At 45.7% G+C, this 17803-nt stretch overlaps 1 protein-coding gene across 1 annotated transcript; it reads left to right on the top strand.

Moving 5' to 3' along the window:
- The first annotated feature begins 3149 nt into the window (after nt 1-3149).
- Nucleotides 3150-17705, top strand: LPCAT3 (lysophosphatidylcholine acyltransferase 3). Its single transcript, XM_029960679.1, has 13 exons — nt 3150-3252; nt 11799-11907; nt 12028-12134; nt 12288-12381; nt 12495-12532; nt 13592-13770; nt 14192-14300; nt 14986-15072; nt 15389-15555; nt 16145-16292; nt 16828-16986; nt 17104-17230; nt 17361-17705. The coding sequence occupies exons 1-12, from the start codon at nt 3250-3252 to the stop codon at nt 17218-17220; spliced, it is 1317 nt and encodes a 438-aa protein (XP_029816539.1). The 5' UTR covers nt 3150-3249; the 3' UTR covers nt 17221-17230; nt 17361-17705.
- Nucleotides 17706-17803: the final 98 nt, after the last annotated feature.

Genomic DNA, 17803 nt, shown 5'->3' with positions numbered 1-17803 from the left:
GTGGGATAATTTAATTATACCAAAGAAGGGACGAAGCTTGGTTATGGAGTGGATTCCTTCAGCGGTGATGCTAAAAGGCCTTTCTGTAATCTGGCTCTCCACTTTCATTACATTTCTACAAATGTTGAAATTTGAGAGGATCATTCCTTGTAAAACATGACAGGGGGAGGAATAGACAGTCATCATGCTCACACAGGACTGACTCACTCAGGAAACTGGCCTGAACACCATAAACACACATTTGAACGTGGAAATGAGAGACAGATATTCCTTGGAAAGTCAACTGGCAAACAGTAACCAGTTAGGGTGGACAAACACAGTAACCTATTTGTAAAGTCTAACCTGATGGAGTCAGAAGGGTTTTTAAACCCCCACTGAACATCTTGGCCTGCCACTCTGCACCTTACACTGTCTTCAAGGGACCTCTGGAGATCAAGGCTGAGATCTCCCCTTCTTCATTCACTTCCTTACTGCACTGATTACTCTTCATTTCCATTTTTCTCATTTTCTGTGAGAAAAAGTCATCTTCTGAACATCTCCAAGGCTGAAGATGTCCCCGCCTCTCTAAGCACCTGTTCCCATGGTGAACCACCCTTTGGTCCAACTGAACTTTCCTTTGCAGCAGCTTAAGGTCATTGCTTTTCACAGTTTCACTGTGGACCTCTGAAATGATTCTGGCTCAGTTCTCCCTTAGCTTCACGTCAAGTCCCATATTATTTCGAATGCATTTATTTTCTGAACTTTTTGAGGTTTCTGTCAGATCACTCCTTCATTCTTTTCATCCTTTGTCTGTTCTACTCTCTACGCTCACTACATCTTCTGCTGCACAGCCCAACATGCAGTTTCACTGCTCTTTCAAGACTTTATCCTCTTCCTTCTCTTGATCTGTGCCTTTCCCACTAAGAAATGGAGGATAGGAGAAAATCCACATCATTTAAAGTGAAAACTGTGCCCACCAGGGCCTGTTCTCAGCAGGTGAGCCCACCCCACAGCCACACCATAACCTCATGGCCAGACCTGCACCCGAAGCAGAGTAATCATATGTGCCAGCACAGACTGGGAGACAATGGACTAAGGAGCAGCTCAGCAGAAAAGATCCTGGAGGTGCTGGCACACCAGCCCATGATACACCCTAACAACACACTGGGTGGCATGGATGACAGAAGAGTCAACAGGTGGAGAGAAGCAATTATTTCCCTCTGTGTGGCATTGATACAGTTGTATTTGTTTCGCTGCGTTCACTATGGACTCTCCAGCACAAGAGAGGTGTGAACCAACTAGAAAGAGCCCAGTGGAGGACCACTGGATAGGTGACTAGAGCTTTGATACTGAGGAATCTGGATTTGTTTAGCCTGGAAAAGAAAAGGGCAAGAGGAGGCAAGGTCTTTAGCCTGGTCTTCTATATAAGTGAGGTCCAGATGGGCATGTTGCCAGATAGTCCCTCTTCCAGTCAGATTTGACAAGAAATGGGATCTCATTGGGGCTGCTGTCTAAATGGTGATGATAAAGAGGATAGAGCAGGATAAAGAGGATGATTTAGCACTGGCTCAGGAGGCCGGGGAGGCTCGGAGCTCTTCACCCATAAAAATGTACAGAAAGTGCCCAGGCAACACCCTGAGCAATTTGATCCAGGTTTGGAGTCCAGCTTGTGAGCTGGGGTTTGGATCAGAGACCTCCAGAGGTCCCTTTTCATGTGAATCTTTGTGTGAGCCTGAGTTTGCCCCTCCAGCTAAGTTTTGGTGCTACTGCTCACCTGAATGACCCAACAGGAAAATGGTAACACAAACAAGGGAAAGAGGATCACATCTGCTACACCCAAAGCTTTAGCTGAGGAGAACTTGGGGTGCACTCATGTACAGCTGCATGAAGGGACACGCCACACAGAATCACAGAATATGCCGGGTCGGAAGGTACTCACAAGGATCATAAAATTGAACTCCTGGCTCTGCACAGGACCATCCTCAAGTCACACCATGTGCCTGAGAGTATCATCCAAACACTTCTTGAACTCTCTCAGACTTGGTGCTGTGACCACTTCCCTGGGGAGCCTGTTCCAGTGCCCAACCACCCTCTGGGTGAAGAACCTTTTTCTAATATCTAACCTAACCTAGGAGAAGGTCATCCAGTAGATGAGTTATGAGGAGGCTGTGTGGGCAGACTTGCCCAGTGACAAGAGTCACAGAATTGTTAGGATTGGAAGGGACCTCTGGAGATCATCCAGTCTAATCACCGATGCCAAGGCAAGGTCATCTGGAACAGGTGAGACAGGAATGTGTCGAGGTGGGTTTTGAATGTCTCCAAAGAGAGAGACTCCACAACCTCCCTGGGCAGCCTGTTCCAGTGCTCTGCCACCCTCAGTGTAAAGAAGTTCTTCCTCATGTTGAGGTGAAACTTCCTGTGCTTTGGTTTGTGGCCATTGCTCCTTGTCCTGTCACTGGGAACCACTGAAACTGTGCCTGGCACTGTGGCACACTCAGTCAGGTGATACAGGGACAGGGCAAGGAACAGGTGTTGCCATAATAATGGTATGGGAAACGGATCCCTCTGGGCCACAAGAGCCAAGCACCAGGGGTCTGTCCTCCGGGGACAAATGGGGTGATGGACCTGGCAGCGTTGGGGAAGCTCAAGCTGTGCCCCACGCCGAAGCTAAGGCCGAGGCTAAGGCTAAGAACAGGGCTGGGGTTGCGGCCGAGGCCATGGCTGAGGTCAAGGCCAAAGCCAGAACGCAGACCCAGGCCTAGGCCACCACCCCCCTTTCCCGCCCTCCCCACGCGCTCTCCCGCCCTCCGCTCGCGCCTCGTGTCCGCGAATAACCCGACCCCGTCCCCGCCGCTCTCCTGTCCCGCCGCAGCCAATGGGGAGCCGGGCCGCCCCGCGCGCCCGCCCCGCCCGCCCGCCGCTCTTGCGCCCGCCCCCTGCCGTACTTCCACCAATCATTGGCCGCGGGCCGGGCCGCGCCCGCCCACCCGCGGGTAACCTTTGCCTTAGTGCGCTGGGGCCCCGCCCCGCTGCCACGGGCGGTCCAATCGCCGACAACGGCGGGGCGGGCCGGGCGCAGCGCAGCCAATGGGCGGCTGGGGCGGTGCGCGGTGCGGGGCCGCGCTGGCTGTGCAGCTGCCGGTTCGGGGCGCGAGCGGCCGGCGGCGGCCGCGGTGAACATGGGCGGTGGCGGCGGCCGGCTGAGCCTGGCGCGCCTGGCCGAGGCGCTGGCTCGTCGGAGCAGGCGTTGCGCTCATCCTGTCCATCCTCATGGTAAGACAGGGCGTGGGGGGGAAACGGGTTGACGTCCCGGGCGGGGCTCCGCGCCCCGCCGTGGGCAACGGCGACCCCGCCGCTCTAACCACTGTGCCACGCTGCGCGGCGGCCGGGGCCGGCATCGCGCCCGCCGGCGGAGCCGCACCTGTGTTCCGCGTCGCCGCACCAGGCCACGTGTGCGCGCGAGCCGGAGGGCGAGCCCCCGCCGCTACCGGCACCGCCCGCCTCGCCCGGGGAACGCGGGACGTGCCCCCAGGAGCCGCCCGGGACGAGCGTCCAGCCGTCCCGGCGGAGAGCGGACTCCGCCCGGTTTCTCCGCGGGAAGTCGGGGCGCGGTTCTGTCAGACCGCCTGTAGGAGTGGGGCAGGGAGGAGCGCGGGGTGCCAGCGGAAGACCCCTCTTGGGGCCCGTATCCCGGGCACAGGAACTTTGTTAGCGGTTGTCTCGCTGGCTCTGTGAGAGTGCCCCGACGCCCCGTGTATATCCCGCACCCCGCGAGCGTGTGTCCGCTCGGGAGTCCCCGCAGCCTCTCCCAGGTGTTGCCCTGTCCGAGTGCAGGGCGGTCGCGGCCCAGAGATATCGCTGGTGTCTGCAGCAGTGATGGCACTGAGGGAGTGGCGTGTCATCACGGGCACTGCCAGGTAGGGTGAGGAGAGCCTGCCAGCACAGTGGCCAGGAGAACTGGGATGATGTTCTGTGCTCCACCTGCGACGCGAAGCATGTTGCAAAACCCACACTGCCTGCGCTTATGTAAACATGAGATACTTAAGTCCCGTGTGAAATGGGTAAGGCAGGGCTAGCGTTATGATGTGAGCTAGCCATTGAGGGGGAGGTTATGACTCCCAAAACATTAATTCAAGTGTATGTATGCATGCTATCTGCGTACATCTCTGCAGATGCTCAGTGAAACTTCAGGTTGTGAAAGCATTTGGTGGTGTAGTCACCTAGCAGAAAGGAAATACAAGCTTTCCACTGAACCTGAAAATATGTTTGAAGTGATGCAGCTGCTCCTGTGTGATCTGTCAAAATAAAGTTGCTTCGGCTAACTAGAAGTATAATTTTTAAGAAAAGATGCAAGCAAGAAAAACTGTGTCACTTTGTAACTGTGGTCTGCACCAGACTTGTTTCTGCCTGATTTAGTTTATGATGTGCGAGATCAAGCTGAACCAAAACATTCCTCACATCAAGGGTAGATATAGGAGGCTGAACTGATTATCATTTTGAACTCCACATAGAAGTCAGTTAAACCAAACTTCTTCTAGAAGAAAAAAAATTAATAGGTAACATATACAAGACATGCGCACAAGTCAGCATGAGTTAGTCTAGCAGCTCCCCACAGCTGAACAGGGAAAGTCCTGCTTTCCTTTCTCCCACGTCTGTCTCTGATACTTTAATTGCAATCTGATTGAATTTACTTGCTTGGCAGAAACCTAAACCAGAAAAAGCAGATAGTTCACTACGAGGTTAGTCAACTGAATTAACCACGGAACTAGTCTAACAGGTGCTTATGCAGAAAAGGTCCTAGAAAGCTTGTGTGGAGGCAGATAGCTACAGCAGAGAGATGCCTCTGCAGAATATTCCCACCTGGATCTTACTTTCTGAGTTCCTTCTTGCTTCTTACTAATAATAAGCTAGAACACTACACTGGAAGGCTGTTTCTTGCTCGGTGTCTTATGGGTGAGCAAAACCACTTCTTTGAAATGAACAGCAGATAGTTATTCTCCTAGAAAGATAAGAAGAGCTGCCCGCTGCAGTCGGTAGATTGAGGAAGCATGAGATCCGTGTGTGCTGTTACAAATGTTCCATGTACAGTGTTAACACTAAGCCCCTGAGACAGCACAGTGCTGTTCCTGAGGTAGGCCGCTATCTATTTTGCATGGTCCCAGTGGATTTTTGTAATTTGTATTAAAGTCTGGAGATCAGGGACTAGGAAACCACTAACATCTCTCCCCTGCATACTAAAATGTATTTACTAAACCAGGAGGCTAGACCTGCCTTCCCCTGTCCTTTCTCCCTAGCTCAGTATCACTTAATTACATGCAATGGAAGGCATAACTTCAGACAGAAGGCTTCAGGGCATGCAAAATAGCCTTGCCTGTAGTTTGGCACTCTTGCAGGTCGTGTAGGTTGAACCACTCGGGCAGAGGGGATTGACTTCAGCTTTCCTGCTTAATGGATGGGAGGTAAAGCATTATACCATTACTGTTTGGACAGGCCAAACAGTCCTCCAGAACAACATGAGAGGAGAGTAAGAAGAGTTCCTTAGCCCAGCACAAAGAAATGTTCATTTAATTGCAGCTTAGTTTACAATCCATTTAATGTGATGGAAAGCCTTAAGCTTGTTGGTAATGCAGCTAGCACTGATGACCACTTCATAGGACAGCATGGGGTGTAAATGAAAGGCATTTCTGAAAGCTGGAAGTGGCATTAGGACAGAAAAAGTATGGCTTTTCCTTCACTTCCTCCGTTTCAGGTGTTTGTATAGATTCAGGAAGAAAACTATTTTTTGGCTGCAGCTAATACTGCTGAATTATTTCAGAACAAGACCATGAGGACAAAGCTTGGTTCCAAAGCTGTTCAAAGATCTCTGTTCCAAAGATGGACTAAAAAGTTTTTTCTTTTTCTTGCTCTGTGATGCAGTTTCCCATCTACACTGTGACAACAGTTTCTAGGGTTTCACTGTTCAGAAGATCACCAAAACTGGTAAAAATAGTTTTCTGAGAAAGAGGAAGAATCACAAGGGACTTTGCAACTTCTTACATTAATTTCTGGAGAAAGCTGAATTATTGTTGAAAAAAAGTCTAAATGGACTCTCTTGATTCAGAATAAGTGTGTTTACTTAGTCGTAATCTGAAATAACTAAAAGAGGTTGTATAAAACTGTTAACATTCTGTCACAACTGAAAAAAATTAAATAAAGGGGAGAATGAGAAAGGAGGAAGGAAGAGCATCCAAGAACTAAAATTGGAGTAGTCCTAAAGGGCAACACAATGTTTTAGTGAACAAGTAATGGCACATTGCTGAGCAAATTATGGGGATTTTAGTCACAGCTTTGTATTTAGATCAGACACATTTATATATGCTGCAATTTTGAAGCAAAGAATACAACTAGAGTCCTTTACTCAGATTGTACAAGATTAAAAACTTACTGCAGACTTCCCATATGTAAAAATTTGCGTAAACAGCCTTTGAAGAAATTAGTCTGCAATTTGGCTGCTTTATCAACAGCAGTAAGACCTGAAGCATAGTTCTGGACCCTGCCAATAAAAAAAGTGTGATGTGTCAGTACACTAATGTCTGTCAATGATATGAAGGTGTCTTTGAGAGGTGTACTCTACCTTGCATTCTTCAGTAGGTCCAGGGGCCACTGTTCCCAGAGGAGAAACTCTGTCTTTTTGTCAGCATCGAAGACACCAGTGGTCGCAGCTCTGTCCCTACAGAGTTACTTTCCAGTTGCTGGAATAAGAGGTCTGAACCAATGCTGTCCTAGCCCCTTGGAGGAAAAAGGAAAAAGGAGCCCTTTAATGGTGTGAAGGAGAGAACAGGGTTTCTGTGCTGCTGCTCCTGTCCTCACATGAGAGGGGACAGATTTCTTTCCTGCTGTCACCGCTCAAAGCATAAGCCAGGATGCAGGGGGCCTTGTGGCACTGTGTATTTAAGACTTTATGTTGATCTCATTTCTTGCATGGCTGTATGATCCCAAAGAATTACAGCTATTTATCTGATCATAGTATTACACAGTGGCTTGCAAGCTACCTGGCATGTCCTGCTGCACAGTGTGGAGGGGGACCAACATGCTGTTTACACCCCTGAGCCAGAACTGACCCTGCTGATTTGCCCAGACCTGCCAGGAAAAGCACTGGGGAAGTGTTCCCTCATCCACACACATATCAGGGACCTGCAGAAATTAACACATTACTACTCAATAGGTGCCAGAAACATATTCCTTTGCTTGCCGGTCGTCTGCTACTCTTCTACCTTTCATAATTATTTTTACATCCTCTGTTTCTTCCTGTTCTCTGCATCCTGAAGATTTTTAAGCTCAGTGAAATTCTCACTGTGATCACCCAAAGCTGTTGACTTATCCCAAACCGAGTCCCCAGCTGGTCAGACAAACAAGAACCTTACTGCAGGGAAGGCGAACAACTGGTTTTTATGGGTAAGAGATGGGAGAAGCTGTAAGAGGCAGCACTCCCCTGTCACGGGGTCTAAAACCAGCCCTGTCACTGAGCACTCATGTGCTGCGTTGTTTAAACTTCTAACTTCAAATACATCTTGTTCATTAAATAATAAAAAAATAGAGGGAGGTATGTAATGCTACCCACTGCCCGTGTCTACATTAGCGAAGTGGTACAGTAGGAGCAGATCTATAGAGCAGACTTCTCTGTGGGTTTTGAGCATTTACTTTCAATTTGTTTCAGTCTGGTCATACGGACTAAGCACCCACTGGAGTGTGTTTTCAGTTTAGTTTCATCTGAAGAGAGCCCTGTTCACATGCTTTGAGACTAAAGCAAACTAAAGCACCATAAGTGGACTTTGAAAGTGCAGTCCTGAGCTGAATTAAAATACTCATGTTTATGCACCCAGTGTTAGAGAAGGATTGCAGTATTAGAGACAGAAGAAGGGAATACCTTTGAAGTCAAAATATTAGGTAAGGCTGGTATTTTACCACTTTCTTTTCCTGTTGTCCCCTTCCTTTTAGTTTTAGCATTTTCACGAGAAAACGAAGGCAATTGACCTGCTAGATGTTAACTAAGGAGGAGTTAGCTGATCAGCAAAGGAGAAGGGGAAAAATAGTCAGATCTACTCTCTTGAAGATGAAACAGAGCTAATGCATATAAAAGGGGAAATAAAGGGAGCAGAGATGAAAAGAATGTTTCTGGTATTCTTATTTGCAGCTTTATATCTGGAAAAAGACAGGCATCTTAATCACCCATTCAAGAAGATGGCACTATTTTTGCTTGGTATTAGTAGAACTTTCATCCTGCCTAATTCACCTTCTCGATCATTTACTTCTTTTGCTTAGTTAGATTCTTGTATCTCTGGACAACTTGAGCGATGTGCAGTGGCCCATTACTCTCCCAAATGGCTGTGGCCAAAAAGCTGACTTTGTCCTTTCTTTTCATCACAGGGGTTCTCTTAACCAGAGATCATCCTCTTGTTGCTGTGAAGTTTGGAAAAAAAAAAAAAGAGGGATTTACCATTAGCAGCATTCATGTCTAATTTGCCACTTCTACATCAATTGCTTATTTCCTTCTATAAAAAGTCTGTCTAGAAGCAAAATCCAACTCTGTGTGCAGACTGTTTTTCAACTCCATGGTGGGTAGAGAAAAAGAATTACTTGGGATCAGGGGTTCCCTTCTGTTTTCTCCAGGAGTGTTACAGCCTACTCTGCCTGAGGGAGTTGTGAAAGAGGAGGTTGGCAGAGTGGGAGCTGCTGTGCAGGATCTCTTGGCAGCAAGGACCAGGGACTCTTGTCCTGTTGCACTGAATGGCAGAAGCAAAGCAGCACAGCGTCCTGCTGCTGACATATCCAAAGGTGACAGCCAACTCCAAAATAACTCCAAAAACTGCTGTGCTTCAGGAACACGGTAGTGGGGCAGGAGTACTGCCATTGTTATCAGTAGAAGTTGCTTGTTATTTAATAGAGAGTTTATGAGTGTTCAGAAGGGCACAGGCCACAGTAGAATGACCATTGACATTCAGTATCCACTGCCATTTGGGGGTTAAAGTTTATATCTGCAGCGTGGAACTGGCCCAGTTGTAAAACTGAGAAAATTATCTCATGCAGCAGAATTGTAGGTAAATTGCAGTCCAGAGTACTAATAAGTTACTCTGGATATCAGAAGAATTTAGGCTGATGTTGTGACTTTTGAACTGGAACAGTACCCATGTAGTGCAAGACCAGGATTTGTTTGTGGCTTTCTAAAAACATATATGCTGTGCATATTAGTAGCTCTCTGTTTGCCAGGGTTCTTTTCCCTTCAGAGCATCATTAGCCAAACCATGATGTGATCTGCTGTGTCGAGCTAAAAAGGAGTATGCCTGACAAGTGAGACAGCTCTCTCAAAGAGTAGGAACTCTAGATGGGCATGGGAGAAAAGAGATAAAATTTCTGGCTTTTAGAAATTTGCGGTACATTATAGTATTCAGTCATACTTTTATTCTGTCTACAGAGATATCTAGAGAAAAAAATTCTCATGAAAATGGACTTTTTTGCAAGATATTACTGATTTTTGAGAGAGTGGGACAGCCTTGAAAATGTAGTTTTAAGACCATCCGTGTCAACGAACAGCAAGAAATTGTGCTTTGCCTGTAATTGTAATCTGATTTTTCTCCCCTTGTTCAAAAGGGGGAAACATTTTCTGCAGTAAACTTTTGATCTAATCTGATAGTAACACTTTACATTTTTTTACCACTTTCCATTTCTCAGAGCCAGTTGTTCCTGTGTTTATTAAACTTCAGCAGGAAAATTGGCACATGAACAAAGAATCCCCGTCTACATGTTCCTGAATAAAAGGCTGGTAGAAAACACAACCTTTTTTTTTTTTTTGATTATGTGAATTGCTCTAATTCTTTTAGTTACTCCTGTATCCCTACAGAGCCTGTATGATGAACTCCCTTTACCAATGCCCTCTTTCCCCGTCAGCTGGTGTTCAGGGCAGCAATGGGGGAAACGGGACAGAAGGCCATGTTAGCTAATGAAAAGAACACTGTGTAAAAATCATGGGGGACCAGGCAGGGAGAGGATGATTTGGGTAAGACATTTTGTAGGGGAGCTTGGAGCTGCTGTTGTGGAAAGGAAGAGCAGGCTGGGTGTGCAGGAGGGAGGTTGCCAGGCTCTGTGAGTGAAGGGCCGTGGTATGTGGGGCTGGCCGGCTGCTCAGCCTGAGAAAGCAGCCTGTGGTGTGGAAACCAGTGTGGGACACAAAAGGAGGAAGGAACAGCAACAAGGAGGCAGGGAAGACCGAAAGAGGGGTGGCAAGAGGCTGAGGAAATGGGGAGCAGCAGTTCGGTTTCAAGAAGCAGCAGGTGCGCATCTGGACTCAGTAGAGCATGCTGCTATCTGGGACCCAGAAGGGAGCCCAAAAGTCCCAAACCCTGGGGCTCCCTCCCAAGGGATTTTTGGGGACGGAGAGGACCTTAAAATGGCTCCACTGACAGACTGCCAGACATATATTTTACATAGCATGACAGCGTTTCTCATTTCCTCTCACAGCAGTGACTAGATTTGGCCTCGCTTATTGGAAACCTTCCATCCATCATACACTTCTCGGCAGAATGTGCATGTCGTCACCTTTTATTACTGCTCCACATAAAACATGACTATCTCCTGCTCCTAGTACTCCATTAGTGGAAGTATAAGAGATCTATCCACTGCTACAGATTTCAGCTAGGATAATAAGTAGCATGGATGCCAGTATTGTGGTACGTGATGAATTTCCTTTTCCTTTTGTTTATTTTTAAGCAGGACAAAAGAACACAATCTTGCAAAGTAAAGCAATAAAATGCTACAATTAAGGTGGCTTCTGGTATCCCAATTCAGCTCCTTGTGCATGTGCCTTTAGAAACAGTAATTGCGTGAATGGGCTTCATGTACCCATGAGATGGGCAACTCTTCCTGTGTCACTGTGTATTAAAACATAACATATTTATTGTCTAATGAGTGGCAGTGTTTATTGCATGCTATGTGAACTCACCTAGACAACAGAATTTAGTTGACTCATGGTGTTCTGTGTGACACTTCTCACCGTACTACCAGAGTGTTTTACAAATGTTTGCTTCTCACTTGAGCCACACATGAATAATCTGGAGGCATTCTTAATTTAGGCTAGGAGTTAATACACAGAAAATTCAAGGAGAAAACTCCTTCCACTTATTTTAGTTGCTCCGTATGATATGCTTCTGACTGATTTTTTCTTTCCAAAAGCACTACATGCATAGTACTAGTGGATTTTAGTTACAGATGTGTACTCAATAGTTCACAAATCAGATGCAAATCTGAAATTGCAGAGTTAGAAAAGCAAGAGTATCTATCTTACTGGAGGTCACTTGAGGAATTCCAAAATTAAAGCTGAAAGAACTCATTGAGGTTGGAGCAGGATTGAATTTTTCAGCACATTGTACTGGTATTAACCATAAAGTTCCTCCCTCCCCCCCTTTTTTTTTAATATAGCTTCTTGCTATGTTCAATGTTTTTGTTGCAGAATTTGGAAATGAATTAGAGACTAAAGTCTGATTCATGTATTTAAGCATTATTCATCTGTATTGAATGAGGCCAGAAACTGTAATCCTGTAATTTCTTGCACTTCAATGTCAATTTTGATATAATTGTGTTCCTGTTAAAGTATTTTCTTCTATACAGAGTAATTTATCTGGCATCTGTCTCTCAAGATGGAAATACTGTATCGGGAATTAACACCACGATCTTTGTTGATAATGTATCCATGTTCCTAGTAACATGTTCAAGTTTGGATCATTACCAATACTTGTCTAAACTTATTAACTCTTCCTTTGTTTTTTTTTTCCTTTCTTCTCTACTCAGGATATCCTTTTGCCTTGTTCCAGCGCTATTTCCTCTTCCAGAAGGAGACCTACCTCATTCATCTCTACAATGTGTTCACAGGACTCTCAATTGCTTACTTCAATTTTGGTAAGATGAGTTTGGGAAAAGAGAGCTGCCTGGCCCAGGGCGAGCTGCACTTTAGGAGAACCTGTAAATGTAATTGCTACTTCTTATCTCTCTCTCTCTCTCTCTTTTCCTGTCCCACAGGGATGCAGTTTTTTCATTCCCTGATATGTGTCCTAATCCAGTTCCTCATACTGAGACTAATGGGTCGCACAATCACTGCCGTCTTCACCACGTTCTTCTTTCAGATGGTAAAACTCCCTTTCTTACTCCATCAGTTTGTAGAAGGGAGCCCTCTGTTCAGTTTTGCACTTCCCAGTAGCAACTGTGGGTGGAAAAGTGGAGGCAGATCAAAACCAGCTGGAGGAATTAGTTTGAATAACCCAAACAATGGTTTCTTTCAGACATACCTTATGGCTGGATATTACTTCACAGCCACAGAACATTATGACATCAAGTGGACAATGCCACATTGTGTCTTGACACTTAAGTTAATTGGTGAGTGACACCTCTCTTCTATCTCTTGCACTCTGCAAGCTGTGCTTCAGGGAAGAGAGGACTTGCTTATTCAGCCCATCCCAGGGATTCAAATAACTGTTTCTCACCTCTAGGTCTGGCCATCGATTACTATGATGGAGGAAAAGATCCGGTAAGTAAGACCATTTCTCCATCATTCCATGCTGTTCCAGTGAGCTAGAGGTCAGAAAATGAAGTTCAAAGAATGTGAGTTAGCAGGCTGCATTGTTTGGTAAAAGCCATAGCTGAGAGGGGAGCCTCTGTGAGTGTCTGAGGGCACTGAATTCTGGAGCAGAAAGAAATAATTTGGAACAGAGACAGTAGTGATTAGAGATGGACAAAAGTTGTTTCAATTATGTCAGAATATTACCCTGCTCGCTTCCAAATTCCCCACCATCTCTTTCCCCCAAATGTGTTGCGTTAGATTCCCAATCCCCGATGCTCTGTGTCTTGTGGGTAGTGCACTTTGAACTTGCACACCATCAGTACTGGGTCTCAGTTCCCATCTTCCTTTTCTTTGATTAGTTTTAGCATACCCTGGTGAACAGTTGCCCTTTACCATTTGTTAGGGCCCTCCTTTTAGAGCAGATAAAACAGTGACAGAAGTTGCGCAGCACAGTGTGTGGGAGAGGGCATTGCACTTGCTACAGTCTCTTAATCCTACTTCAAGTGTCTTGATCCTCCACCTCATGTTTGAGGCTTGACCTAGTCTTTAGCATCCATGGAATCACTGCTGACTGCAAGAAAACAAGGTCAAGCTGAAATTTCCCAAGCTGAAGTTTCAAGTATTTAAAGACGATGAATTCTTGCATCAAGAAGTAGGAATTGTAGTATGATAAGGTCTTGAGAGTACATGCAACTGCAGTCAGGGACTGGAATAAGTCAGATACAGTCCTTTTGCTATGCCTACTGTGCTGACAGGGATGCGTGTCAATAGATCCCTTCCATGTTTTGAGCTTATTTGGGAATAGAGATCTGTGCAACTCATCTCAACCATTGGATCTTCTTGCTGTTTAGAGGGAGAGGGGATAGAGAGGGCTGGGGAGAGGAGTGGATGAGAAATACAAAGTCTAAAGTTCTGTGTACCTGGAGAGCAAGAACTGAAACCAGTAAGGAGGCAGGCCGAGAACATAACATCCAGAGCTAGTATGAATTCCCCGGGATGATGTTAATGCCACTCCCTTTGGTGCAGGAGTTCCTGACCCCTGAGCAGCGGCGATTTGCTGTCCGGGGAGTTCCTACCTTCCTGGAGGTCTCAGGATTCTCCTATTTCTATGGTGCCTTCATGGTTGGGCCTCAGTTCTCCATGACAGACTATCAGAAATTGGCAAGGGGTGAGATGACTGACGTCCCAGGCCAGAGACCCAATAGGTAATATAAAGTGACTTGGCTTCTCACCTTCCTGCGATCCTAGAATGCTGAATCCTCCACTGAATCCTCTATGTTCCCTGCAGCAAACTGCCTTCTTGCCTGGACACGGGAGTACTGTGACCAAAAGTGATTTATAAGACAAGGCAGTCTTTTAAAAGTTGCTTGTAACTCTCCACTTAATGTCCCAGCGTTTTTCCAGGGCATGAATGTCAACAGTTATTTGACATCTTTAGTACAGACTCGGTTCCAAACTGGTAATATTTGCATCCCAGCTTCCAAATGGAGGCAGCTGCTGCAGTGGAATGTGGTACCCCCTATTGCTGTCCCCCCACCTCCTCTTCTCCACCTCTGTTTTTAAAATTATGGATTTGATGGTCTCTTTCCAAGGCATTTCTTTGACCTTCATATTTTTCTTTCTCAGTTTTGTGCCTGCTCTCAAGCGCCTGAGTTTGGGTCTTGTGTTTCTAGTAACCTATACCTTATCAAGTCTGTACGTCTATGATGAATACCTCATCTCAGATGACTATATGGTATGTATTGACTTGGTTGTGTGGGGTGTGGGCACAAGAGTAGAATTTGTTAATTTTTAAATTTTTTTTTTAGCTTCCCCTCAATTTAAAAGTAATTCAGCAACTAGTGATAAGCCTTTCCACAATTGATTTGGCTTTACTGCCTATCTGGTGGATTCCATTTGATGCAGAAGAGGAATGTGTTATGGGGAACTGAACCAAATGAAAACTTTTACAAATAGATAATTGATCTTAGATACTACTGCTGTTTTTGGAAACCTATGTATTTTATGATATTTTAATTACCCTCCTAATAACAATTACATGCAAAGAACTTCACTAGAGTAACTTGCAAGGCTCATCAGAATCTTTGAGGTGCTTAGAAAACTCCTAACAAATAATTCCTACTTGCAGATTGTCAGCATTTCTGTGTCGATGTGACTAAATAAGAGTGTAAACTTCACAATGATTATGCTAATCCCAGAGTCTTCCCAAACTGTAGCTATTTCAGTACAGCCACATATTACCAAAGGAAGGAGAACGATGTATAAGTTTGCATAAGCCTGGCAGCCTACTCCGTACAGCAGTCTCAACACATACATCAGATAAAAACAAAAGACAGTGATGAGATCTCGTCTACCTTGTCCCATTACGGCCACTCAACTCCCGTTTTTATTTTTGTTCTGTTTTGCTCTTGTCTCTGCAGGAGAAGCCTTTCTGGTTCCGTTGTGGTTACATATTGATCTGGGGCAAAATTATACTCTACAAATACGTAACTTGCTGGCTTGTTACGGTGAGTCTACATGTTGTTCCAGAGGCAAAAGACAAATGAATAAAGGTCACACCCTTGCAGCTACTTAGTATGCTCTTGGACTTAGCACTAAATGGAAGAAATTCAAATATCTGGAGATCAGTACAAGTTAATTCAGCTTGCTCCAAGTTAGCCAAGACTAGATAACTAAAAAGCAGGCAGTTTTTAAGCCATTTGTTCCATCTGCAGTGGTGCTCTCCACTCAACACAGTGAGAGTCAGAGCTTTCTCAGCTCTGCCTTTCCAACAAAAAAAGGGGCAATATTTTCCTCTTATCTTACTTGTGTATTTTTTGATAGGAAGGTGTCTGCATCCTTGTTGGTCTGGGGTACAATGGGAAGGACCAGAATGGAAAGCCTTTGTGGAATGCCTGTGCCAACATGAAGGTCTGGCTGTATGAGACAACACCTTTGTTCACAGGGACCATTGCTTCTTTCAACATCAACACCAATGCTTGGGTAGCCCGGTGAGCAGGACAAAATTCCCCTTCTATAATGTGTTGGCGACACCTGTGTCGACAGAACTGAGATCCTCGGCTGAGCAGGAGCATTAGAGGAAGGATCTGCCAGTTTCTTGTACTTTCTTTCATGTTTTGCTGCTGTGCCATTAGAAACAGGTTATGGGGTTACTGGGTTAGAGAGATCTTTTAATTCACCTGGAGGGGGAGTTTATTAATAAAGGCAGGCAGTTGATGGCAGCAGAGACTAGAACAGAACTACAGCAAGCCCTTGAGCTGCCTGCCTGCTCAGCCAGCCTCAGAACTGCTCTCACAGCTGGTTCCCACATCATGGCTTTTGATGCTCCTGTGCCAACTGAACTGGGTTTTCGTTCAGCATTTGCTGGGACACAGCTAAATTGTACATAATGAACCCCTTCTCCCCCTTATAGCTGGGATTTCTTTAAGACTGTTCTGATGTACATTTTGCTCTGGTCTTGCTGTTTTCTGTCACCACATGGTGTGCAAAGGCATATGGTTCCCTGGGCCCTGCCTCTCTGACACCAACAGGGAGGGACAGACAATAACCTGGAAGCACTTTGTTTCTTTTCTGATCCAGCTACATCTTCAAGCGTCTGAAGTTCCTGGGTAACAAACTGCTGTCACAGGCACTGGCCCTCTTCTTCCTGGCCATTTGGCATGGGCTGCACTCTGGCTACCTGGTGTGCTTTCAAATGGAGTTGCTGATAGTCATCGTTGAAAGACAGGTATGCTTTGTACGACTTACTAGAATGGGGTGGCCTGCACCAGTCCTTCCCCCTGAGTCTGGAAACTGTGAAGGCTTTACTTGGATTAAATATGAAAAATAGCTGCTTGCTTTGGAATTGATTTTCAAACGTGATAGGGTTTTGTTCTTAAAGAGTTCAGTAGGTTGCTGGCTTCTGTGTGGGCAAACCGTAAATATATTGCAGAAGCTGACGGGAAGAAAAGTGGAGAACTTGGCATATGAGCATATGAGCATATGAGCAGAGGGCAGCTGAAGTACTTGGCAGCTGGAAAAGATTGGAGCACAAGTACATAAACTGAATGCCTCTGCTAATCTCCCAGTACTGAGAGAACAGTATTGCTTATTAAAATTTATTTCCTTAATTAAAACATTGGCCAGGTGAGGTATTTAGCTACTTCTTTACTTACTAAAAATTCATTTTACACAGCTGGATAGAGAACTTCGGCCCCAGAGCCCACATATACAGCCACAGGATATCGAACTGATGAGAATTCTGTTTTTTTTCTTTAAATTAGTTCATAAACCTTGTTCGGGACAGTCCTCCCCTAAGCACTTTGGCCTCCATCACTCTCTTGCGGCCCATCTTCTACGTGCTGCAGCAGACTAATCATTGGATGTTTATGGGTTACTCTCTGGTGCCATTTTGCCTTTTCACCTGGGACAAATGGATGAAGGTATTTAGTAGCCATGAACAGAGGACCCATGTGGTAACCCTTTTCCCTCCATCCCCTCTAATATGTTCTTGGCTCAAAGCTCCTTGCTGATCCTTAACCGTCCCCTTCTCTTTACAGGTGTACAGGTCTATTTATTTCTTTGGCCACGTGTTGTTCTTCACCTTACTGTTGGTGTTGCCTTACATTCGCAGATTAATTGTGCCACGAAAAGAAAAGCTAAAAAGAGCAGAATAACAGCCAAAAGGTAAGGTTGTGTGAGGTTGACAGAATCCTGTGCTTGGACTAGGAGGTGAAGTGGGGCAGCAATGTTACAGCCCAAGGCAAAAGGCAAACATAAAATCAACCAAAACAAATATAGCACTTCTCTTTTTCAGATTGTACCACCTGTGCATTTGTAGGAGTCGATTTAACACTCCGGAAGCAAAGCATCACCTGCCAAGTTTGCTGTGTTGAAGTATGACTTTTTTCAATGCGAGGAGGGGGAAGGAGAAAGCACAGGGTCAGAGACCTGGAAGGAGAGGATCCGAGTAAGCCTCCTTGAGACCCTCAACCTTCTGTCCGTTGCCTTATCTCTGCCGCCCTGCGGCCGACACTCGTGTCTCTCCGCTGATACCAGATGATTGTACCACACTTACGGCAGGTGCTGCGTTGGATTGGAGCCACCTTCTGACTTTTCTACGTTTGTCATCTAAGATAAAAATTGCTCCTGGTCTTTTTCACATCGGCTTCAGCTCCTTTCCTCTTAGGTGCCTTGGTGTGGGAGTGTGAACTGTCACATGCCACCGAGCGAGGTGATTCTGCGGGACTTACTGACACC

The sequence above is a fragment of the Manacus vitellinus genome, unplaced genomic scaffold, assembly GCF_001715985.3.
Source record: "Manacus vitellinus isolate BGI_N305 unplaced genomic scaffold, ASM171598v3 scaffold_28_pilon, whole genome shotgun sequence".
NCBI classification, from domain to species: Eukaryota; Metazoa; Chordata; class Aves; order Passeriformes; family Pipridae; genus Manacus; species Manacus vitellinus.
The sequence above is the reverse complement of the archived record's forward strand: the minus strand, read 5'-3'. Positions and strand labels throughout refer to the sequence as shown.

What these genes read in the sequence shown, in the direction of transcription:
- LPCAT3 (XM_029960679.1), top strand. An exon ending in TCATCTCAGATGACTATATG is followed by an intron (nt 14,301 to 14,985) that starts GTATGTATTGAC and finishes TTGTCTCTGCAG; the next exon opens with GAGAAGCCTTTCTGGTTCCG. An exon ending in ACCAATGCTTGGGTAGCCCG is followed by an intron (nt 15,556 to 16,144) that starts GTGAGCAGGACA and finishes TTTCTGATCCAG; the next exon opens with CTACATCTTCAAGCGTCTGA.